This window comes from Passer domesticus, chromosome 1 (assembly GCF_036417665.1).
Source record: "Passer domesticus isolate bPasDom1 chromosome 1, bPasDom1.hap1, whole genome shotgun sequence".
Classification (NCBI taxonomy): Eukaryota; Metazoa; Chordata; class Aves; order Passeriformes; family Passeridae; genus Passer; species Passer domesticus.
Window position 1 is genome coordinate 47,402,487 of NC_087474.1, and position 20,537 is coordinate 47,423,023.

The 20,537-nt window shown below is 39.5% G+C and overlaps 1 protein-coding gene across 1 annotated transcript in view; it reads right to left on the reverse strand.

The window, feature by feature from the left end:
• Positions 1–1,339: 1,339 nt before the first annotated feature.
• The window catches only part of STAC (SH3 and cysteine rich domain), a 73,978-nt gene continuing 54,780 nt past the window's right edge, over positions 1,340–20,537 (reverse strand). Inside the window, exons 8-12 of the mRNA XM_064418778.1 lie at positions 17,740–17,804; positions 16,759–16,847; positions 13,124–13,175; positions 12,870–13,007; positions 1,340–4,474 (exon numbers count right to left, since the gene is read on the reverse strand). Of these exons, the coding sequence (XP_064274848.1) occupies positions 4,376–4,474; positions 12,870–13,007; positions 13,124–13,175; positions 16,759–16,847; positions 17,740–17,804 (443 nt within the window). The 3' untranslated portion in view covers positions 1,340–4,375. The remainder of the gene's footprint in view (positions 4,475–12,869; positions 13,008–13,123; positions 13,176–16,758; positions 16,848–17,739; positions 17,805–20,537) is intronic.

A 20,537-nucleotide genomic window follows, 5' to 3' on the forward strand; every position in this document is an offset into this window, starting at 1 on the left:
AAAATAACTCCCATGTACCTCTTAGATCCAGATGCTCTTTTTAGCTATGGAAAACTCAACATTGTGATGACATATATTCCCACTGGGGAAAATATTTATTCTCCTTGCGTTGCAAAATGCAGTGTGCAAAATCTGGATGATAATTTGGGACTGCATTTATTATGAAATGCCTCAAATATGAAACGAAACACTTGTGTTGATCTGATCCTATTTGTAGTAGAGCAAAGTACAGAAGGAGTATGCATGGGAATATCATTCACACTCCTCCCTCCTTATATTTTATGTGTTCTATTTAGGAAGTGACCCTTACCCCCCAGCCAGCAAAATAAATTCTATAAAAAGAAAAAGGGGAAAAAGGCATCTCTTTCCTCATTTCTAATAATAATCATGAGCAGTACCTTCAGAGGTATGGTAAAAAGTACAAGAAATGCTGTAGTCAGGTGTTATCTAGTACAGATATAAATAGATCAGACAAATGACATCATAGGTTTTTGGGAGAAGAGTGACAAGCCTTTTGCAAAATAATGAGCTTTAGTCCCTATGGCATTCAAGAGTTCTTTTTTACTTTGGATTTAAATGAGATAAGATTGATAGGGCATACTGCATGTATTCAGCATCCTTTACGGAAAGAGAGATGTCTTTTAAATGCTCAATAAATCAGACTTGTCTGCACGTATTTAAAATAAATGAGTCGGGTTAATTTTACAAAGACATCTGTCTAGTTCCATTTTAGAAAACCTACATGGTCTCCAGTGGCTTCTTTGGAAGGTTGCAGCTCTTCCAAGTCTCCCATGACACTTTCTGCCAACCCTGTGCATGTTCTTCTGATGGCATTGAGTGCTATATTTAGTCAATCGAATCTTGACAAATAATTAGAAAAAAGGGCTGTAAGCATTTCTAAGGTATCCAAAGTTTGTAGGCATAAGTGTGGTAGTTCCACTGGGGCAATGAATCCGCAGTTGAATGGTGTTGTGCTGCAGCACTCATCTCCAGATGGAGCCACTGAGTCCAAGTGTAGGAAGAGGTCATAGTAAACTGTGATACTGTGTTTTTTACTGAAGGGAGAAGATCACGATTTGGGCAACTCATACTCAATTCCTGCTGGTCAGCTGTTCCTAGCACATAGGAAAATATTCTATAGGCAGTTGTATGCTGTCATGAGATGCTGAATGACTAAAACTACTTTCTGATATGCCAGAAACAAGTGTTCAGTGTGGTTCCACCACAAAATTTCCCTCTGAGTCCACATGTTACATACATTGCAGAAATACATTAAAAATGGTTTGTTAAATGTGGCAAGTGCAAGTGCTGTAAATTGTAAATTTAAATGCTCAGTAACATCTGTTGCTGATGGATTAGTGACTGTTCTTCAAGTTGGGTAACTGAAAATTCCATAGTCTGATGCAAAAAAGTCAAGACACATACACTTCTTTTTTCCTTCCAACCATCACATAGTCTTTATTAAGCAGAATATTAAATTAAATCTGAGCAGCATTTATCTCCTAAAATTCAATTTTTCTTAACATATGTCAGATAAAATTCATTCCATCTTCTCTCTGATTTTTAACTGCTTGCTAACACAGTACCTATTGCAAACTGCATATGGTAGTAAAAAAAGTGATGAGATACTTTTCTGGATTAAGAGTAAGGCATCCAAAATAAATTTGAGTAAAATGACCTTAATTTAGCAAAGTACTTCAGCTTTAAGCATGGAAATAGCCAATGAATCACATGCTTAAAGTAAGACTCATGTATGATATGTGCTTCTTGCTAAATTAGGCATAAATTACATCTACATATTGAATGGCAGCAAAAGTCCAGTAAAAAGACAAAGGCAAGCAAGCAACCAACCAAAAACACAAAGAAAAGATAAACATGAAAGCTTTGGTTCAGAAGCAATAGTTTCTCAGATGTAATGCAGTCCACATAAGGCCTGTTTTGTTTTTACTCAGTCACTTTATTATTTATTGCTCAGTATCAAAAGGAATAAAACTGACATTGATTAAAGGCCATTGTGATTTGTAGGTAATATTAATATAATTCTTTGAATAGTATGATGCACATTGTAGGGAAAAATTGAAGTCATAGAAGACTGAAAAATGGGGAAATCACAGTATGATGCAATCATGTAAACAATAGCACATGTGTATAGATTAATACAGATTTCCTTTTCTCCACATGACAGGCCTGTTGCAAAGTAGCAAATATTTCAGTTGTAACAAACATTTGAGTTTTTCCTTTGAATGGGTGAATATATATATATATATAAAATAATCTTATAAAGCAGACTGGATTAATATGTCTCTACTGCTTTTCCTCTTGATCCTTAAGGATTATCAGAATCCTCTCCCACTGAGTTTATTGGTTGTTTAAGAAAATGAGCTGAGGAAATGTTGCTTGAAGTGGAAAAAAAACCCCTTCTGATATTCCCATCAGAAGGTATGAAATCAGATACTTTTGATCAGCCAGGAGTTTGTTAATAATAATCAGTATGGACCAGTTGCATTACAAGGGGCCATGTTTCAGCAGCTGGCAGCCCTGCAACTTCCTCTGCAATTAAAGGATGCATAAGAGCAGCAAAACATGTCTCTAAGAGAGTGAAGATCAATCTGCTCTGAGAACTTCTGGACAAGTGTAGAGTTCACCTGGACTTTATAAGGCTTTGAGCAAGATCAGCAATTCAAATAGGGCAACTCAGCTACTGAGACCTGGGCTATGCAACACAGATTCAACCTGACTCAATACATGGGAACAGGATCAGTAGCTGCTTTTTTTAGAAAGAGCATCAACTTTGCAAAGGCCTATACTAGCCTGGCATGCAGTAGCAGGATTCAGGACACCAATTTGTGGTTAGTTACAGAAAAGACAGGCATTTAATTTCAAGCTAGTCAAAGAAGGCATGAATTCAGCAGGGAGCTTTAGGATAGGGCTTTATCTCTACGTCATAAGACATGCTAAGCTGTTTAAGTGTATTTGGTGCAATTACATCCAATTAAATACTTGGAAATTGGGTTCCCTGTCTTCAAATATCATAGGCCCCTGCTCTACAACAGAATTGGCACTGACTGACTTGTGTAATTTAGTCAAGACTCAAAGACCGCTCCCTGAAAGGTTCCTGTGCCCAGAACACATTTGAAGATGGAGGCTTATATGGACAAAACAGGGATATCTGCACAGTCTCACTTGCATGGAAAGACTCAAGGGATGATCACGGTGGTTTATGCCAAGGAAAAATTTATGTTGGTGTGTTTACTGCTGAATCTGCAAAATTTCTATTTAGCGAATGGAGAAGAGAGCTTTGGTGTGTGAGCACACCACCAAGACACTCAGTGCTGTTCTGTCACAAGTTCTGAATTTTGATAATTACAGACTTCAGTCTAGTGTGCAGCCTGTCCTTTCCTAACATTTTCAGCCTTCCAGTGGGTTATATAACTGTTTTATTTTTTTATAAATAGGATTAATATATAAAATGTTTTAAGTGCAATAAACACAGAAAAATATAAAATGTTTCAAGCCTGTAGCCGTCTCCCAGCATTTTACCCATTTTCTGTATCACCAGACAAGGGTGAAGGAAACACAGAGTGATGCTTCCAAGCAGGCTGGTGAATCCAAGGATCAGCTATTTCTGTGTCCTATGAGAGCAGCCAACACACACCCAACATACGCTGAGAGCTTTTCTTCATATACAGAGAAAACAAAAGACGCACAAATTCGCTACTCTTTCCTATGGGAAGATTGCACAGAAAGAGAAAGTTGCCAGCTTCCAGGGCACAGTGCATTTCTCGAACTGACATTCACACGGTGTCTCCAAACCAATTTGTTATGAGACTAAACACCAGGACTAAACGCTTAAACTCGGTTGGTAGTGGGGACGAATCTGTAGAACCACAGCCACACCCTACTACAAGCATTGGACTGTAGTACGAGGACAGTTTGAACGGTATTTTCCCCCCTCCCCCAAAATACACACTTCAAACAAGAAAGCAGTCCAACAGTTTTCTAAGACACAAGAACAGGACACTAGTTTAGTCCTTCAGAACAAGCTGTCTGTCTCCGTCAGGGTTGTAGCAGCCATCTTGCACCAGAAATCAGCCCAGGCTTTGTTCTTCTCCCTCCCTTACCTTATTCCTGTTAGAATCCAAGGGCCTCTCATTTCCCTGGTGGTTTCTGATTACATTTTCTTTCAAACATTCAACTTTTCATATTTTTAGTGTTGCTGTGGCAGTCTAAATGTCTTTTTCTTCATGTTGTTGCAGTTTTCTCACTATTTCCCTGAACATCTGCAAGACAGCCCATCTGGGTTGACACAGTGTGAGATGAGGCAGACAGGCATTGCCAACAAAGGGCTCCCACTGCAGGGAGTGGGCTGTTGGAGTCAGATGTTTTCTAAGACATCTATGGGGACAAAGCCTTTCTTCTTCCCGCTGTATACCTTGATAAAGCCATCGTGTTCCTTTTCAGAAGTCACACAAATCTGAATACAAAAAAGGTATCAAAATGTTAAACTCATTGCCATGATCAAAGAGACAAATTATTCCAGGGTATATATCAGGCAGCTTAGACATCCTGCTAGTTACTTCTATAAGTAGAACAATCCCTGTTGGACCCTCACTGCTTTGATAAGAATCTCAAACTCACAAATTTAGAGACTTACCTTTCCCATATCTCCCTGAAGTGCCACATAAGCATGAGAGATATCAAAATTGTTAAGAACATTGTGGTGGATAAAAGATTTTGAAACTTGAATGTTGACTTCAGCCTACTGTAATGATCATGCTGAAGATGTCCGTGTATGAGAAAAACAGGTATTTCTGACCAGGAGCTACCTGACTCCCTCAGCACCTGATGGTGAAAAGTAATCATAGGTCACTTGCAGCAGCTGACCTGAATGCAAGCATATTCTCTTTTGCATCTTAAAGGAGCCTTAGTACTTCTGAGACAAGCAATGGATTGTGTTATTTACCTCACACCTGCAGATGCTTGTTTTGGATACCAAAATGTGTGACCCAAATCCAGCTCTGTGAGAGTGTTTCCATAACATCTACTCCACAGGGAAGCAGTCATTAAATGATGTGGTTTTTACAATAGCACAAATATTGCATTGTGGTAAAGGTTTCAATTTCCTCCTGACCTTTGTGATCTCAGGCATTTCCACTTTAAGGCCCTTCTTGAAACATCTGGTAATGGCTGAGCCATTTGAAAGCCTAGTGGCACAGGCACATTAGACTGGGCACAGCACCACACCAAATAAAGACTTGTTTTCAAATGTCTGTGCCAAAGAACTATATATTTCCTACTAGTCAAACAAGGTTAAAATATAGCTGGAAAACTGACGGTCCTATTGAGACCACTCCATGCACTGATTTCTCATGATGTCAGTGCCAGCCCTCTATCTGGACTAACACTCATCTCTGTCTGATAAGTATTTACAATGTTTATTTACAATAATTCACAGGATATGAAATGAACAAAAATAGCTCTAAAGTATTCCTGGATAAATCCATTTCAGCATGACTATTATGGGTGACACCTAAATACCACGTCTGAATTCTAGGCCAGCTTGTCCTGTTGTTGCATAAAATTCACTAGCAGCAGCAATGCTCCCAGAAGGAAATGAAAAGTTATAAGAAGGTGGTGAAACTGCTTCATATTAACCACCTCTAGTATTTGGAAACAGGTAGGTGGATCTCTGTACCTGAAACAAAGTTTTGGAAAGTAAACGGTCTCATTAATTTTCTTACTTATTCTGCCTACTCAACACTAATGGAATTGGATCCCTGGGGCAGAATGACTGAGCACACCAACAGGGCTGACATGCAATTAGAAAGAATAATGTATTGTTGTTTGGGTTAAATCACATGGAAAGCGTGGGAGAGGTCTAGAATTGATGCTGTCTAGTTTAGGTTCTGTTGCAAAACAGCCAAGCTCATTTATGTCATGAATCCCCAGCACAGCATCTGCTTCCTCTACATCACCATTCAAAATAGAGAGGTGCAAAGCACATGGACAGTGAAAGGTTTTCTAACTACTGCTATATGTTGGTCTCTATCTCTGACAAAGAAATGATGAGAGAAAAAACCTGCAAAGAAGCACAAGACTAAGGATGGCCAAGTATGGAAGACTATCCAAGTGTGTAAACGATTAGTTGGAAAGTTCCCTTTTTCAGCTGATCCCTACTGCCATGAGCCTTTGCAGCTTCTCCATAACTAGAGCTGGCTGGTTAAAAGGAGTGATTCACTACATCATTGTGTTTTTCTCCTAACTGACGATATCTGCAAAACCTATAGCTTTTTGATAGGATCCCCAAAATTATCACATCTCCAGCAGGTTTACATTGTTCACTAAAGCTGGTGTATTTTTTTTTTTTTGCTTAACTTCTCTGGTGCTGTGCAGAACATTGCAAGAACGGAGTTTTTTTTCCTGTTGTCTTGTATTGTCAGCAGATTTGTGGACAAAAGAAAAATACTGAGTTTTCTGAACACTGTTTTTCTTTGGTTTTGGAGTGAAAAATATGGCAGATTTCTTATTTTTTCAGTAGAGTGGAGTATTTTTTTTGTTTCTTGCTCATTTGAGTGCTTCTTGATATCAGTGTGTTCTTTGCTACAGAGGTAACTTTAGATCTTCATTGGGCAAGAGGTGTACAATGCCTTTATGTGAGAACTCTCACTCTACATACCAATACACAGATCTGAATCCTCTCAAATTCCAGCTGAAATTCTCTCATACTCTAAGCCTTCCATGTGCCAGACCCCAGATGGCAGAGTTTTTTTCTCACTACTTTCCAAGGAAGGTTAGAGTTCAGGGGCAGAGTAAGCTCGGTCACAATATGTCACACTTTCATAATCCTGTGCAACTCAGGAGGTCTCCTGGGCCTGTGACAGCTGCTGGAACTTTGCAAAGCCCTGGAGCTGCTCCAAATTCTGCACTTTTCAGAGAACACTGAATAAAATACCATCTATGGCCACTTTTGCTCTCATTCCCTTTTATATATGTTGCCAAGGATTTCACTCACAAGTTGTAGCCTGGAGATTTGGTTCTTGATTTTCTTACACGGGTGTAAATTCAGAGTAATCCCAGATGAGGACATGGTAGCATCCAAAGTTTTGGATTTTGCCCGATGAATCAGCTGTTGTTGAGGATTAGCCCTGATGAGAGGTGGCAAAGATGATGGCTGTGAAGGCACAAGGTACCACAGATACCTGTGGGTTTTTCAGTTGTCAGTTTCTCTAGGTCTGGATTGAAGGCACTTGAGATGCTAGTTTATGTTCCGACTCAAGTGTTTATTATTCTTATCAGTAAAACAATCTCACTACTGTGAGTTTAGCAGCTTTTCATTAGAAGGCACAAAATGGCTACAATCTCTTGTTACAAGGTCTTTTAAGACTAAACTATCCAATTAAGAACTGATACCTAGATTGTTTTCCATTTTAACCCAATAACTGATCCCAAAGAGCCCGCAATGCTGACTTTTCTGCTCAATTATAAAATGCCACACAAACCATGAAGAAGAATGCAGAAGAAGCATGAAAACGAAACCCAGGATGACACTGTGCCCTCCACCTTGCTTCCATCCACAACATACTAAAAATCCCAAAACCTAAATTTCTCAGCAAGTGATAGACCTACACTACTCTCTATAATCTATTTCACACTTTTGTAGACTCTAGTCTATCTTGAAGTCTAGGAAACTTTCTGCATGAATGAAGGTCAAAGTCAGTGCTTCCCTGGGGGTCAGGGCACCCCAGAGCAGACAGAGAAATATTCCTGGTGCCCTGGGCTTCCACAGGTAAGAAAACACTTCTCAGGCTATTTCTCACTCAAAAAGTTATTTTCAGAATGATCTGAAAGTACGATCTATTATTATAAAATTAATTCCCCATTCTTTCATCTTATTGTCTTTAAAAAATAGTCAAAACAAACCCAAGTGTTCAGATTGTGACTGTTGTCTGAAATTGTCAACATCTGCCCTGAGAATCTTTTATCTGTCAGTCAGCCCTGAGAATGTGGGAGAGATGAGCAATTAGGAAATTGTCCTTTGAACTGCATGGTCATTCTTGTTCTTCTAAATCCTGCGCTTTGAATTTGGGCTTAAATGGCCAGCTCTCTTTGGGAGTAATTTTGAAATTGCTGTAACTTTATGCAACTCTTCTTTGTTCCACATAATTAGCACATCTGACAGCCACAGACTGGTTCTGATGAAGCAGGACTTTGGTTATGAGGGCAGTACAGTTTCAAGAGCTATCTTGGAGCCTGTAGACAATGCCGGGTCAAGAGGTCTGCAAGTTCAAGTTTTTTGTTTGCAAGAATGACAGCACAGGGACACTGTGAGTTCTATATCTGCTGCTGCCAGTGCACCAAGGTCCTTCCCTGTGTGAGCCTTGTGATGGAAATGCTGAGCAGTTTAGTTTCCATACCCACAGAGTCATAGTGCGAATGATGATGAAGGGTTTTATATCAGTTGTTTCACTGACTTTTGGACCGAGAACACTCTCCTGTTTTACCTACATCACTTAAGGTTTTAAAAAGACCTGGACTAGACTGGATGATTTGTGCTCTTGTTTTTGACTCTTGCAAATCTTTTGTGCCACTCAGCATCCCTGAATGAATGGGGACACTATCCCTTCTCAGCAAGACTGATGTCAATGGAAATCAGAGAGAGCTGGAAAACAACCCTGTTCCCTTTTAGCCTAGCTGTGAGGGGCATCACATAGAGCTGGGGAGCACAAGAAGAACTGCAACATCACTGTCAGTGATGCGTTTGCCTTTTAAGTGATCTAATTTGAATGCATAAGTCACTGTGATGAAACTGAGGCAGCTGAGTCATGCTCTTAGAAGCTCAGCTTCTTTTACAGCATCACAAAAATAAGGGGACATAAAGTAACTCCTAGGAAATGAGGTGAAAAGCCAGATAGCAAGAAAACATCCAGGCTGATCAGAAGACCTGAGAGAGGTAGATTTCTGGGTCTGTAGGCCTGTCCTCCAATCCTGCCTTATTAAGCCTAGCCTTATGGATATGAGACGTGTAAAATATAAGACATTTGTAAACACCCATCACAAAATGGGTCTGTTGCACTGACTTCTATATAAACTCACAGTGTGCTCTGGATGAGGCAAAATCTTCTAATTCCCAGTTTGTTACAAATGTCATAGTTTGGGGTAATTTCTGTTGCCCAAGGTCACTCGCACAATTTAAAATCAAATGCTATTTAAATACAAAAAGCCCAGCTCTAACTAATTTGTGTTAGTGTGACTGTAGATGTCAGAGGCAGCCAGGCAAAGGTGTGAATAGAAACTTTTTCAAAGGAAAAGCAGACATTCAAACAGCAGATTATTTATTATTTTTTTTTGTGAACAGAGGTCAAATCAGAGCCCATTTTCATGCAAAGAAGTATTTGTATAATGTTCGGTAATGAGTTTGGGTAGTCTAGGGCAGAAGTTACAGGCTGGAGAAAATATTATATATATATACAAGTGATGATACAATTAGTCAGAGCTGGAAATTATGCAGTTCTTATTGCTTGTGAGAGCAGCTTGAAAGTGTGGAAAGCCACTGAAATTGGTCAGGTTTGATTTTCTTATTGATAATCTTGATTTACTGATGTCAGGAGCTATCCTACCTCATATGGATCCCTGACTGAGCCCAGTGCCCAGTCATCTTCTGAACTGGTTTTAAGACTCAAAAATCTGTCAGTGAACCCTAAACTGCAAGATGTTGGCCTCTCTGAAGCAGTACACTTTTTATCCTCCAGCCTGGGTTTCATTGTACACTTTTTATCCTCCAGCCTGGGTTTCATTGCATAGTGGAATTTTCAAGGGATCCTTTGTGAAGTCTAGCTTGTGCTTATTGCTCAAGATGGGTGAACAAACTGTGGTTATTCTTCAGCCCTCTCCCTGAATATTGGCTTTGGCAGAAAGGTTTGCATGAAGCTGAAGCTCCAAATGTTATTTCCAAGGCATGAAACTGCCAAATGATTCCAGAAAAAGTATCACTCATTGTGCCTCAAACTTTGAAAGTATCTCTGCTTGCCTAAAATGGCTTTTCTTTAGGTAGTCATGTGGCTTTGTTGATGTGAATTTATTGCCTTTTGCCTTACAAGAGAAGACTCTTTATCCAGAAAAATTCATGTAGGGCATGAAAGGACAAAGACCTGAAGGATAAACCATGGGAGGTATCAAGCAATGTAAAGAAAATTTGTATTATTGTCACAGGATAAGTTTTTCTGTTAGTGTATCATCCTTTCTTTCATTGTCAGAATGGTTCTGTGCTCTTGTTAGACCACATGGAAAGTGACTCAGTGAAGTAACTTCACCATCCTATAGTCATAGGAATTTATTAGACCAGTTAATGAGTTTTTCTAGCTAAAGTGAGACTTGACAGGAATAAGTAGTGATGAATAATCTTCCCTGCTTGCTAATCTGGAAGAAGTCAGTGCTTTGCACATAGTACATGTATTGCATTCACAGCACTCTGAACACTGTGCCCAGAGACAGGTAACATGGCTGATGACATCCCACAGAAATTCCCAACAGACAAAAAGACAAACAAAAAAATTCTGCCTAAGTTTTCCCAGAAGTCCCATTCAGATGACTTTGTTTTTGCCATGCCTTCCCCTATTGCACCTCTCTTTCTGCTTCACATGTAAAACAATTGAGAAATAAAGGACAGAAAATAAGAGAAATGGCTGAAGGAAGAAGAAAGGAAACTTGACTTTGGAAATATAAAATAAATTTTTAAAGTAAAAAATTCTCAACAACAATTAAAATGTTTTTTACAATAAGAGTTTTTTTCCACAGCAAGGCAGAGTTGTTTTTTATTAAAAAAAAAAATAAAAAATTGTGCCCAGTATGGAGGGACAGCAGGAAGCAGGTAAGTGTCCATGGCCTCACTGTGGCTGTCCCACCGGGAAATTACTCAAAATGGCCTTCAAGCTACTTAAATGTCCCCCTTTTGCGTAATTTGTGTGAGAAAGGAGCGGGATCTCTTTGCTATTCTCCTTTCCTCTCATGTCTCTGCATTCATGTGTTTGCGCAGTCTGATCTCTGCCCCCTGTTTCACAACAAATATTTATTTCTTTCTTCCTCTGAAGCCTCTCCCACATGAAGCAAGCACCAGACAGCATTCATATTCAGCCTCAGCATTTGTGTGGGCCTGAGATAGAGCTGAAAAATTTTTTTTAAAAAAGGAGGTAGTAGGGGGACAGAATTGATTCATCCCTTTCTTTACCTCCTGCCTCGCCAGAGAGGATGAGGCACCCTGACTCCGAGCTTCCTTTGTGATGCTATTATGAAATAGCGACAATAGGAAGGTCCTTGTGTTTAGATGAAGCTGCCAGAGCTGCCCACTTGGAAACTGTGGTTTTGTGAGAACTGAGGGAAGCAGCTGGGCTCTCACTGCTTGCAGCAGTAGCCACGCTGACAGAGATGATCTGGTACGCCCACTAATGAGAAGTGACACAGATCTTGACCATGCCTCATGCTGGCATGCCATGTTCCAACACTGCCATTTCCTACCTTTGCCCTTGTGTATTGCTTACTTTAGAACATAAAGCCTCCAAAAGCTCTTGTTCTGCTCTGGTAATATTTCTTTTTTTCTGTGTGTACAGACAGAAAAAAAAAAATAAAAGAGATGTTGGGTAAAAAGAATGTAAGAACTATCTTTCCAGAAACTGCAGAGCTGCCCAGTGTACTATGTGTACAGGGGCAGTTAAATGTATTCTGGTCACTGTATTTCTGTGCCTTTCTTAAAGAAGCTGTGTGCACCCAAGGATTTTTAGCACTTTTATGTTTTGCTATGCCCACAAATCGACAGCAGCCAAGCTGTAAGTTAATGTTACCCACCAGTGGAGTGAAGCATTAAAGAAGTTCGTATGGAAAAACCTACAGCCCTCAAGTCCACACTGGTTCTGACTTCTCTGCTTTATGAAAATCAGTGGCTGTTCAGGTTATAAGGCAAACCATTTCTGGTGATATGACACAGTTGCCACAAAAAGGAAAGTCCTAATGAGGCAGATAAACATTGGGCTTTGTAAGGTGTAGTGAGAAAAAAAAATCTACCTTTCTATTGCATCCAGATTTCAGAGAACTCAATCTGCATATACCCTTAGTATGTCATCATCCTGTTTAGATGAGCTTATGGCACAAACCTGTCCCTTAATGCAGGTTTTGGGTCATGGCTTGTGCCTAGTGAATCCCCCTGAAGGACACAAAATAAAAGGAGCTGCTAAAAATACACCAGGGTGAATGGACCCTGCAAGCCCTCACTGTACATAGCTCACAGGAGCACTTAAATCTTAAAATATATTACAGCCTCTAGAGAGGTATTTAAGTGGTGTCACACACACAAAAAAAGGATTAAATACACCTTGCAACTGGTGAACAAGTGTCACATTTAGGATTTACAGCTTTGTGTCATGCTGTCTTAAGTCTCCTCCTGTTGAAGCCAAGACAATGGGCTGTGTTTAGATCCTTAGGTAAGTAAAGTTCTGGGACGGAGGCACTATCTTTTATAAGATTAGCTCTAATAGTGAGGAGAAAACCAGATCATTTTTCAGGCACACGAGATCTACTGCTAAGACTCTGTGTTCATCCCTCTGAAGTCAGTAAGAGAGCGAGAAATATGTAAAGTATCACTATGAATGTCTGTGAGACTGAAAATTCAGGCTATGTTAGGCCTCGAGTATGTGTTTGCACAAGGCAAACACTGCTTTTAACTGGCTACTAGACACTGTTACCATTCAAATAATAAACCTTCTAAAACTGCAGTAAAAAAATCTGCCGGTCCTTGTGTTGCACAATTTTCCCTTCAGTCACTGGTAAGACTGCTGGATGCTCTAGTGAGTCCAGTGAGGGTCCAGCACAGAGGATCTTACCTGGTTCTCTTTCAGAGTTATCTGTCCCTGTTCCTTGCAGCCAATGAAGGTCCTGATACACCTGTAAATCTTCTCATTTTGTTGCACTCTCTGAACAAAGTTAGCAGGAAAATATCCAGTTCTGTCATCAATTCTCCCCTATGAAGGAAACATATTGATAGAAGAAGATTGTTAACAGTAGAAGCTTTAATACAAGTTCAGTATTGAAAAGAAGATATTTTTCCTTTTGAAAAGAAAACAGATATAGCACACACCTTCCACCAGTCTTCATTAGAGTCTTCCAGAAGTGTGATCATATCTCCTGGCCTGTAATTAAAAGAGGAATAGTATGTTAGATGACTCTTAATTGTCATGTTGAATCAGCTTTCACAATTCCCTTCTAATAGGAAGGTGGTCCTTACATGGTTATTTTGAGTGTTCACTGAAGGTAGACTCAATAAGGTGGCAAGGTTTTCTTCAGTCACACATGTTAATGTTGAAAGACACTCTCTGTATCTTGGGGCTAGATCTTTGTTTCGAGACAACATATGTGAACTGGAAGTTTTGTTTCCTGTTTATTAAGGAACTGTTCAAAATGCAGTCCCTCTTTGTTAAAGGCATTATTGCTTTACTTTAAGGCATTTCACACTGTTGGGACACACTGCTTCATCATCTGTGTTTTCAAGCTGTGATTGCAGAAGGAAGGTGGCAGGGAAATATTTCTATTTTACTGACAAAGGCAATTAGTCAGCAGGGATATAATTCTGCCCAAGAATGTCTTTTTGATTTGAATGGGACATATTTACTTTTCTAATGTGTGGTGCTGAGTTGTAATTGCTAAGTATCAGCATCCAGCTGACTAGTTCCAAAGCAGAGCTAGGAGAATAATTTGGCTGGAAACACTAATAGCAAAATTTGCTAAGCTGATTTTTGTGCAGGTAGTTGAACAGTTATTTGACCTTTTCCCCCCACTGGTGGTACTTCATCAACATTCCTACATACTTATAATAGTGGTATGTTGTAGAAAGTAAGTGGGAGACCATTTCCAAAGGGATTAACTCCAGAAAGCTCTGTTTGCTGGATAAGAGACATTTCTTGATCTTAATAAAATAAATTGTTGACCCCTAATTATTCGGCTTTCACTGTATTGTTGAGGTATCAGTGCAAGAGCCTGTAAACACATCTGGAGCATCTGTTATGATGGATAACAGGTCCAATTTAACAGGCTCTATCAGAGCATGCACAGAAAATATGGATCTGTCCAGTATGCATCTGGAGGTGTGGTCAGTGGTGTGCCTCTTTGGTGCACTTTCCAAGTAGTTATCATTCTGATGAAAACTGGAGAAACAGGCATTTAGTGCTCTAACTGTGCAATCTGAAACAGGATTTTGTTCAAGCCCTCCTCAAGAACCTTGTTTGGAATAATTAATGTTACTGAGGTGAGGAAGGAGGCTATAGAAAAGGACAACTTGGTATCCCAGTGGTAAAAGTTTTTTTTTCAATGGGAAAGGATATATGAATAATCCTTTACTACAGTTAATATTTAATATGAAAAACTCAAATAGGCTTTAAGGGAACCTGTAACTTCAAAGGGAATAGACTTGGGCCAACACCATTGGAGCCCTTACACTTAAAGGAAAAACCCTTTCAACAAGAAGGATTTAGAGAGCCTTGTGCAACCTCTTCAGCCTGGTTGTTAGAAAATAACCCAGAAAATATACATTTATTTGGCTGTCAGAGAAAGATGGCAACTGAACCTATAGTCTCTCCCAGTCACTTGCCTGAGCACAGAGAATTTTAGGTTGAAGACCTGTTGATTTTGTTGATTTTATTTTTCCTACAAGAGAGCTAATATAGATGTCTTTAATCTCCAAAAGGGATCCAAAATAGAAATCCCATCTAGACCTGTTATTCTTGCACCCTAGATTAGTCTGCTAGTCTCTGATAGGGGGTAACCACTTAGTTCTTACTGCTAGTTGAAATAATCTTTTTCTTCTGTAAATCACAGCTTTGGATAAGTTGTCTGCTCTACCTCAGTGATCTAGGTTTCAGGAGGTGGCAAGGTGGCAAGACCCTACAGGGACTTCTTTAGGTCCCTTCCAACTATTCTATTCTATTCTATTCTATTCTATTCTATTCTATTCTATTCTATTCTATTCTATTCTATTCTATTCTATTCTCTGCAGTATCTGAAACATGGCATAGCTTGTCTTTAGGATTCTCTCTTGTAATGTAAGGCCATCTCTTAGAATAAGTGTACTACTGCAATGTCCTACTTTAATTATGCCAGAGCACTGGAAAATCTGACTGACTGCTCCTGCTGTGAGGGAAGAAATCCAGGCTGTGGTAAATTCTAATTTCAGCTGAAATCAGGGCTACACATTTTCACTGCAGTAATCTGCCACTCACTGTATCCTCTCAGAGATGAGCTGGGAACTCCAGAAATCTGCCCTAACTCTTCCTTTCAGCTCAGGCCCTTCCCCTGCTACTTGCCTTTGTTGTGATGGAGCTGATCAATGCCTGGCTGGTTCCTAACTCCCAGGACAGTGCTTGACAACATTGGTCTACTGAATCCACCTCCAGCACCTGAACGAACTATGCTAAATGGGAATTCATGTAACTGAGCTGGATCCTGCCTGGCTCTGGAGTAACAAAACAACATTACCAGCTGTTGGGCATCCCTTCTGGAAGAACGTTAACACATGTATTACTGAATTTCTGATCAAGATACAAACAGTGCTGCTGTGTTTGTGTACCACTAGTCTAAATCCTAGCTGGTATGCTTGGAAAGAGCCTTGTGTCCCCTGAAAAAAATGTTTCAGACCACAGGCTGCTTTTTCCCCTAAAATGTGGAACAGAAGGATTTTTAAGGTTGATGTATTTTCTGGATTTCTGTGTCTGGATGAGGATGCCAGTGCAGGCTTGTCTGAGAGATGTTCTATGTCATGGAAGAAATGCACAAGATGGAATACACTCCTAAAGAGGAGGATGCAAAGTGGAATCTTTCAAGACTAGCTGGCAAGTTGCCCTAAAGGTTGCCATATACGGTGGTTATTTCCAGACGAGCTGACAGTCCTAAAATAACAATCAGGAAATGCCATTAAAGCAGAATGATAGGAAAACTTGTAATTTCTGCATTACATCCCCCCCTTTAGTTTCAGAGCAGGGAGAAGGCACAGATGTGGACAGGAAAAAGACTTTCAGTGTTGGAGATGTCGAGGAGAGGGGCATTTCTTACTCAATTCCCTAAATTCTGTGGCATATGCATGATTATATTGATATAGGGATACCTTGAAGACAGGTGACATTTCACAGTAAGAACTGCAGCAAGACCATGCAAAATGTGAGTAGCATGAACAAAATAATTTCAGTGAAATAAAAGCTATCCTTTTCCTTCATTTGGCTTGGATTAGACCTTGCAATGCAAGCAACTGATGCAGAACTGAGGAAGTAAGTGCTAAAAATAGCAATTAACAAGGTTATTTTGCAAAGCTCTCACTGAAAACACTGCTATGCAGCAGCTGGACACTATTCTCTTTTTTCAGACACAACTGGATAAGAGAGAGGATCAAACAGGACTGGTAAAATTGTTATTATTATCATGAGAGATGCTGGAGAATTCCTAGCTGAAAACTTCTGACTGAAAAACAAAGCAACCGAGAACATTTTTAAAACTGAAAGCCATCTTGCTTCTAAAGTGATGTGTTTTTGAAACTTTTAATCTATTGTATCCTTGCCAAAAGAATTGGTCACCTGTTCTTTTTAACTGTGAGAATATCTTTCTATCTTGATGGTTATGTCTACAAAAATATGTGTTTAAAATGTCACAAAAACCCCTCCCTTCCCCAAAATCATATTTGACCATCAGGGCAAATGTGTCAAATCAACTAAAAAATATTTTGGAGTTTACCTCATCTCCAAGTCTTCATTTTCTTGTGGTACAAATTTGTACAAGGCAACATAGGTGTTCATTTGTAACGTGCTTTTATAAAATGGTCCCTTAAAAAAAAAAAAGAGAGAAAGAGAAAATTTAAATGTCTGCTCTGTAAAGGGATTTGGTTCACTTTGCTACAGACAGAGGAACCAAACCTGATCTTACAATAAATTAGCCAGAATCATCTCTCTGCCCTCACAGCTTGGAGGACTATGGCCCAGGTACTTTGAAAGCTATTAAGGTAGTAACTATCTTAATTTAGAAAGAAGATTATTTGAACTCCAAGATCAAATTCTAGGTTTCCAAGGAACACATGTAGAAACTTGCACTGGCTGCTCTTTGGGACAAGATCTCAGAAATGAATGTGCCTTTTTTCTCTCAGTAGTACATATGGTAGCTCTTATGAGCCCAGTAGTGTATTATTGGCATTATGTAAGGTGTCTAGTCTACAGTTCTTATTATGTATGGATCTAGAATTGTACAGTGCAGGAAAATAATTTTTTAAAAGTGATTTAATGTGTGAAAGCTTCTTGTGTTGGGTTTTCAACAGAGAATACTGCCTACTCTCTTCTCATTCTTTGCACTGTTAATCTGGGGGGGCAGGGGGGAAGAAAAAGCAGCCTAAGCAAACACTAAATAATTTTCAAAATCAAATCTGTGATTTTCACATGATGGGATGATGGGAGTTCTATTGTAATTACATGGCCTGCACACTGGATCTTTCGCATTCCCAAATCAATTTGCAATATGCAGGAAAATATAAAGTGATGACAAAGGATAAATCAAAAAGCCATCCAGTAATGTGTATTGCTTCCAGACATGCCCAGCAGCCCAGAAATTATGTAAGAACAAAACAGTCAGACCATCAGAAGTAGTCAAGGTCCTCAGACAGCCAGAAAAACAAGTTTTACATTACTTCCCATTACCATTGCATCATCACAAAATTTATGCTCATACCGGGGAATGTATAGTTTTTGGTTCTTCTCCAAAGTGTTCAGTGCCGTTTTCAGAGTATGTAAACACTGAAATAAAGAAAACACATGACATTTTAGGAGTAGTTTAAGACTCTTCACTTTAACAGGATCACCTGGATTTTGTTAATCTCTTCCCTTTCTCCTTAATTTTCTTTGATTCCTTGTGGTCTCCTCTGAGCCCTTCTACACTCCCAACCAAACCACAGATGCCATTGGCACATGACACAATCTCTGTCCCCCAGAATTTACAAGTGTAACAAATGAACCATTTTGATCAGATGAATATAAACAGCCACAGCACTACCAACAGAACCCAGGTACTGTAAGTGCATTACTATTTAAAACCCAGCAGGCTTTTCCTCACATTCAGTACTGGATTCTCGTGTTTAGGATAAGCAGTATTTCAATCTTAAAGCACGTGCAAAAGCTGATGATCATATATGAGCAATATTGGGAAAGTTTGTATGCAAAACCTCTTCCTTTCCCTGTTTGACCGCTACCTCTAAGTGTCTGATAGCCTTCTTTGCTCCCTCTCTCCGCTAATCCAAGCCTGGGGTGCACTGGATACACTACTTCTCTCTCTGAATTTACAGGAGGTACCTGAATTATTTTCAAATCAGGGTAGGTAAACTCAGAAACTGGCCTGTAGGTGTAAAAATTTGCTTTTAAGTTACGAAATCAGAAACTCACAGCATAAAACAACAGTCACAGCACCTAACACCTGATACGTAATTAGTTCCCTCTATTGTAATTAATTTATGAACTGACTGATACTTGTCCTCAGTTATCTCCCTAGAAAAAACACAGAGACATTATCCTTTTGACTGAATTCCCCCTTCATATTTTAAGAATTGCCCAGCATTTCTTGCTTCTGGATAAAGTCTGAAAATTTTCTTTTTAATAGCTGGAGTCTTTGGGCAGCTAGAACCATCAATGTCTTCTGCTACCATTTATCTCTGTAGGTGTTTTGAGCAGAAGCTGGACTTTGTAGCCTCTAACAATTTGGCAATCTCCAAAGTGATAGTATCAGGTGACTTGAGGGCATTTTTCTTCTTGTTTCTCTGGCATACAGTTACATGCATTCAGGGGAAAAAGCTCCAGGGAACACTAATCCACTGAATTTTTCTCTGTTTTTTCACTTGCTTGTCCTTTCCTTCATTAACACATATTTCTCGGAGTAGTCTACATGGTAGTTGACAACCTAACAGAGTCTGTGGAGAAGCTTTATGAGGGAAATAGTAAGGTTCTTTGATAGTAGAGAGTTGTACTTTGATATTGAAAAACATGACAGTTTTCTTGTAACAGATAAAAGACAAGCGAAACGGCAGCCACAACATGCACGAGAAAGATTTTGTACAAAGTGACAGGCATTCATGAGCACACACATCTTCTCTGACAAAATGTAAGACAATGTTATAGTAATAAAATTCAATCTGTGAATGTGAAGGGAGCATGTGAGCTGATACCTGCCACACTTAACGTGAAAATGTCAACACAAGCTGTGTCTGGCTGTCATCACTGCAGTGGTCCTGAGGCCTCAATATGCTCCTCACCAAGTCCTGTTGCAAAGGGACTCTGACCCTGCAGACTATCACAGGTATGAGAAGGAAAACCTTAGAAATAAACCTAATTTCCTGTATCATTAATATAGGGGTACATGTATGTCTGGCATCTGTATGAAGGGGTTTAAAGTGCTGCTATTACAGTTTGGCAGGGTTTAAGTCCTACTCAAATCACTATGCTTTGCTTTTTATGTTCAGAGGAACAGGAGTTAGGAGGCAAATTGAAGATGTTCTGGTGAGTACTGAGTTGGGTAACCAGGGGCCTTTTGAACTTGCAAAAAGCCGTTCACCAGAAAATGTAAAAGTATTTCAGCATCCTGTCTGGAGTAATTCCTGTTTGGTGACAGAAAATAAAGGAAGTTACTAACGTACAGCCTTGTGAACTGTGGAGCTGACCCAGCACATGGGGAGGTGGCTGAACTGTGTCCTTGTGTTGGCTGAGAAGTTCTCATCAAAACTGGGCTTCCAGGGAGGACATCCCATAAGTGATTTAAAGGGGAAAGTGCTCAAATCACTGTTGATAACAGGCTCATAGGTGTCACCTAAAGTACATCTTGGCTGTTGGGACAGACAGTAGGTCACAGCAGTGAAAGAGTCTAACTGGCTTAGAGGAGGCTGAAGGGCTGGAAATTAGGTATGCAATCTCACAGTTGTAAACTGGGAAGCTTTGCTTCATAGGATTTATGCCTGGGCCTGAATGAAAGAATCTCCCCTTGCAGTTGTTGTCATAGGAGTTCTACAGGGAAAATTACATGGCCACGCATGTGCTGGGGCCTTTAACCCTTCTGGAGGCTGTCTTTTCTGCTGTTTCTCTTTACCAAAGATCATCAAATGTACATTTTCCTAAATACTTATTTGTAGAACAGTATTTTAATAGGAAAAAAAAAAGAACAAAAACACAAACTCAACTAGAATGGACTCAACTAGAAAAAGGAGTCATGAGTCACTTTGTAAAAACATTTTGAACGTACTTATATTTTTAGTCTATGTTTAAAAAATTTGTGATCTCTGGATGTTAATAGGAGGCACTTCAATCTGAAAGCCATAGAGGTATGTTGTTCATATCTCCACACAACAGAAATCCATCTATTTTCATACTTCTTTGCCCTAGCAGCATCAGACCAAAAACAAAAAAGGAAAGAAAGGAAAGGAAAAAAACAGGGATCCAGGGATTTTTACATTCTGAAAGAGATTTTACCAGTTCCATAGCTTGTGCAAA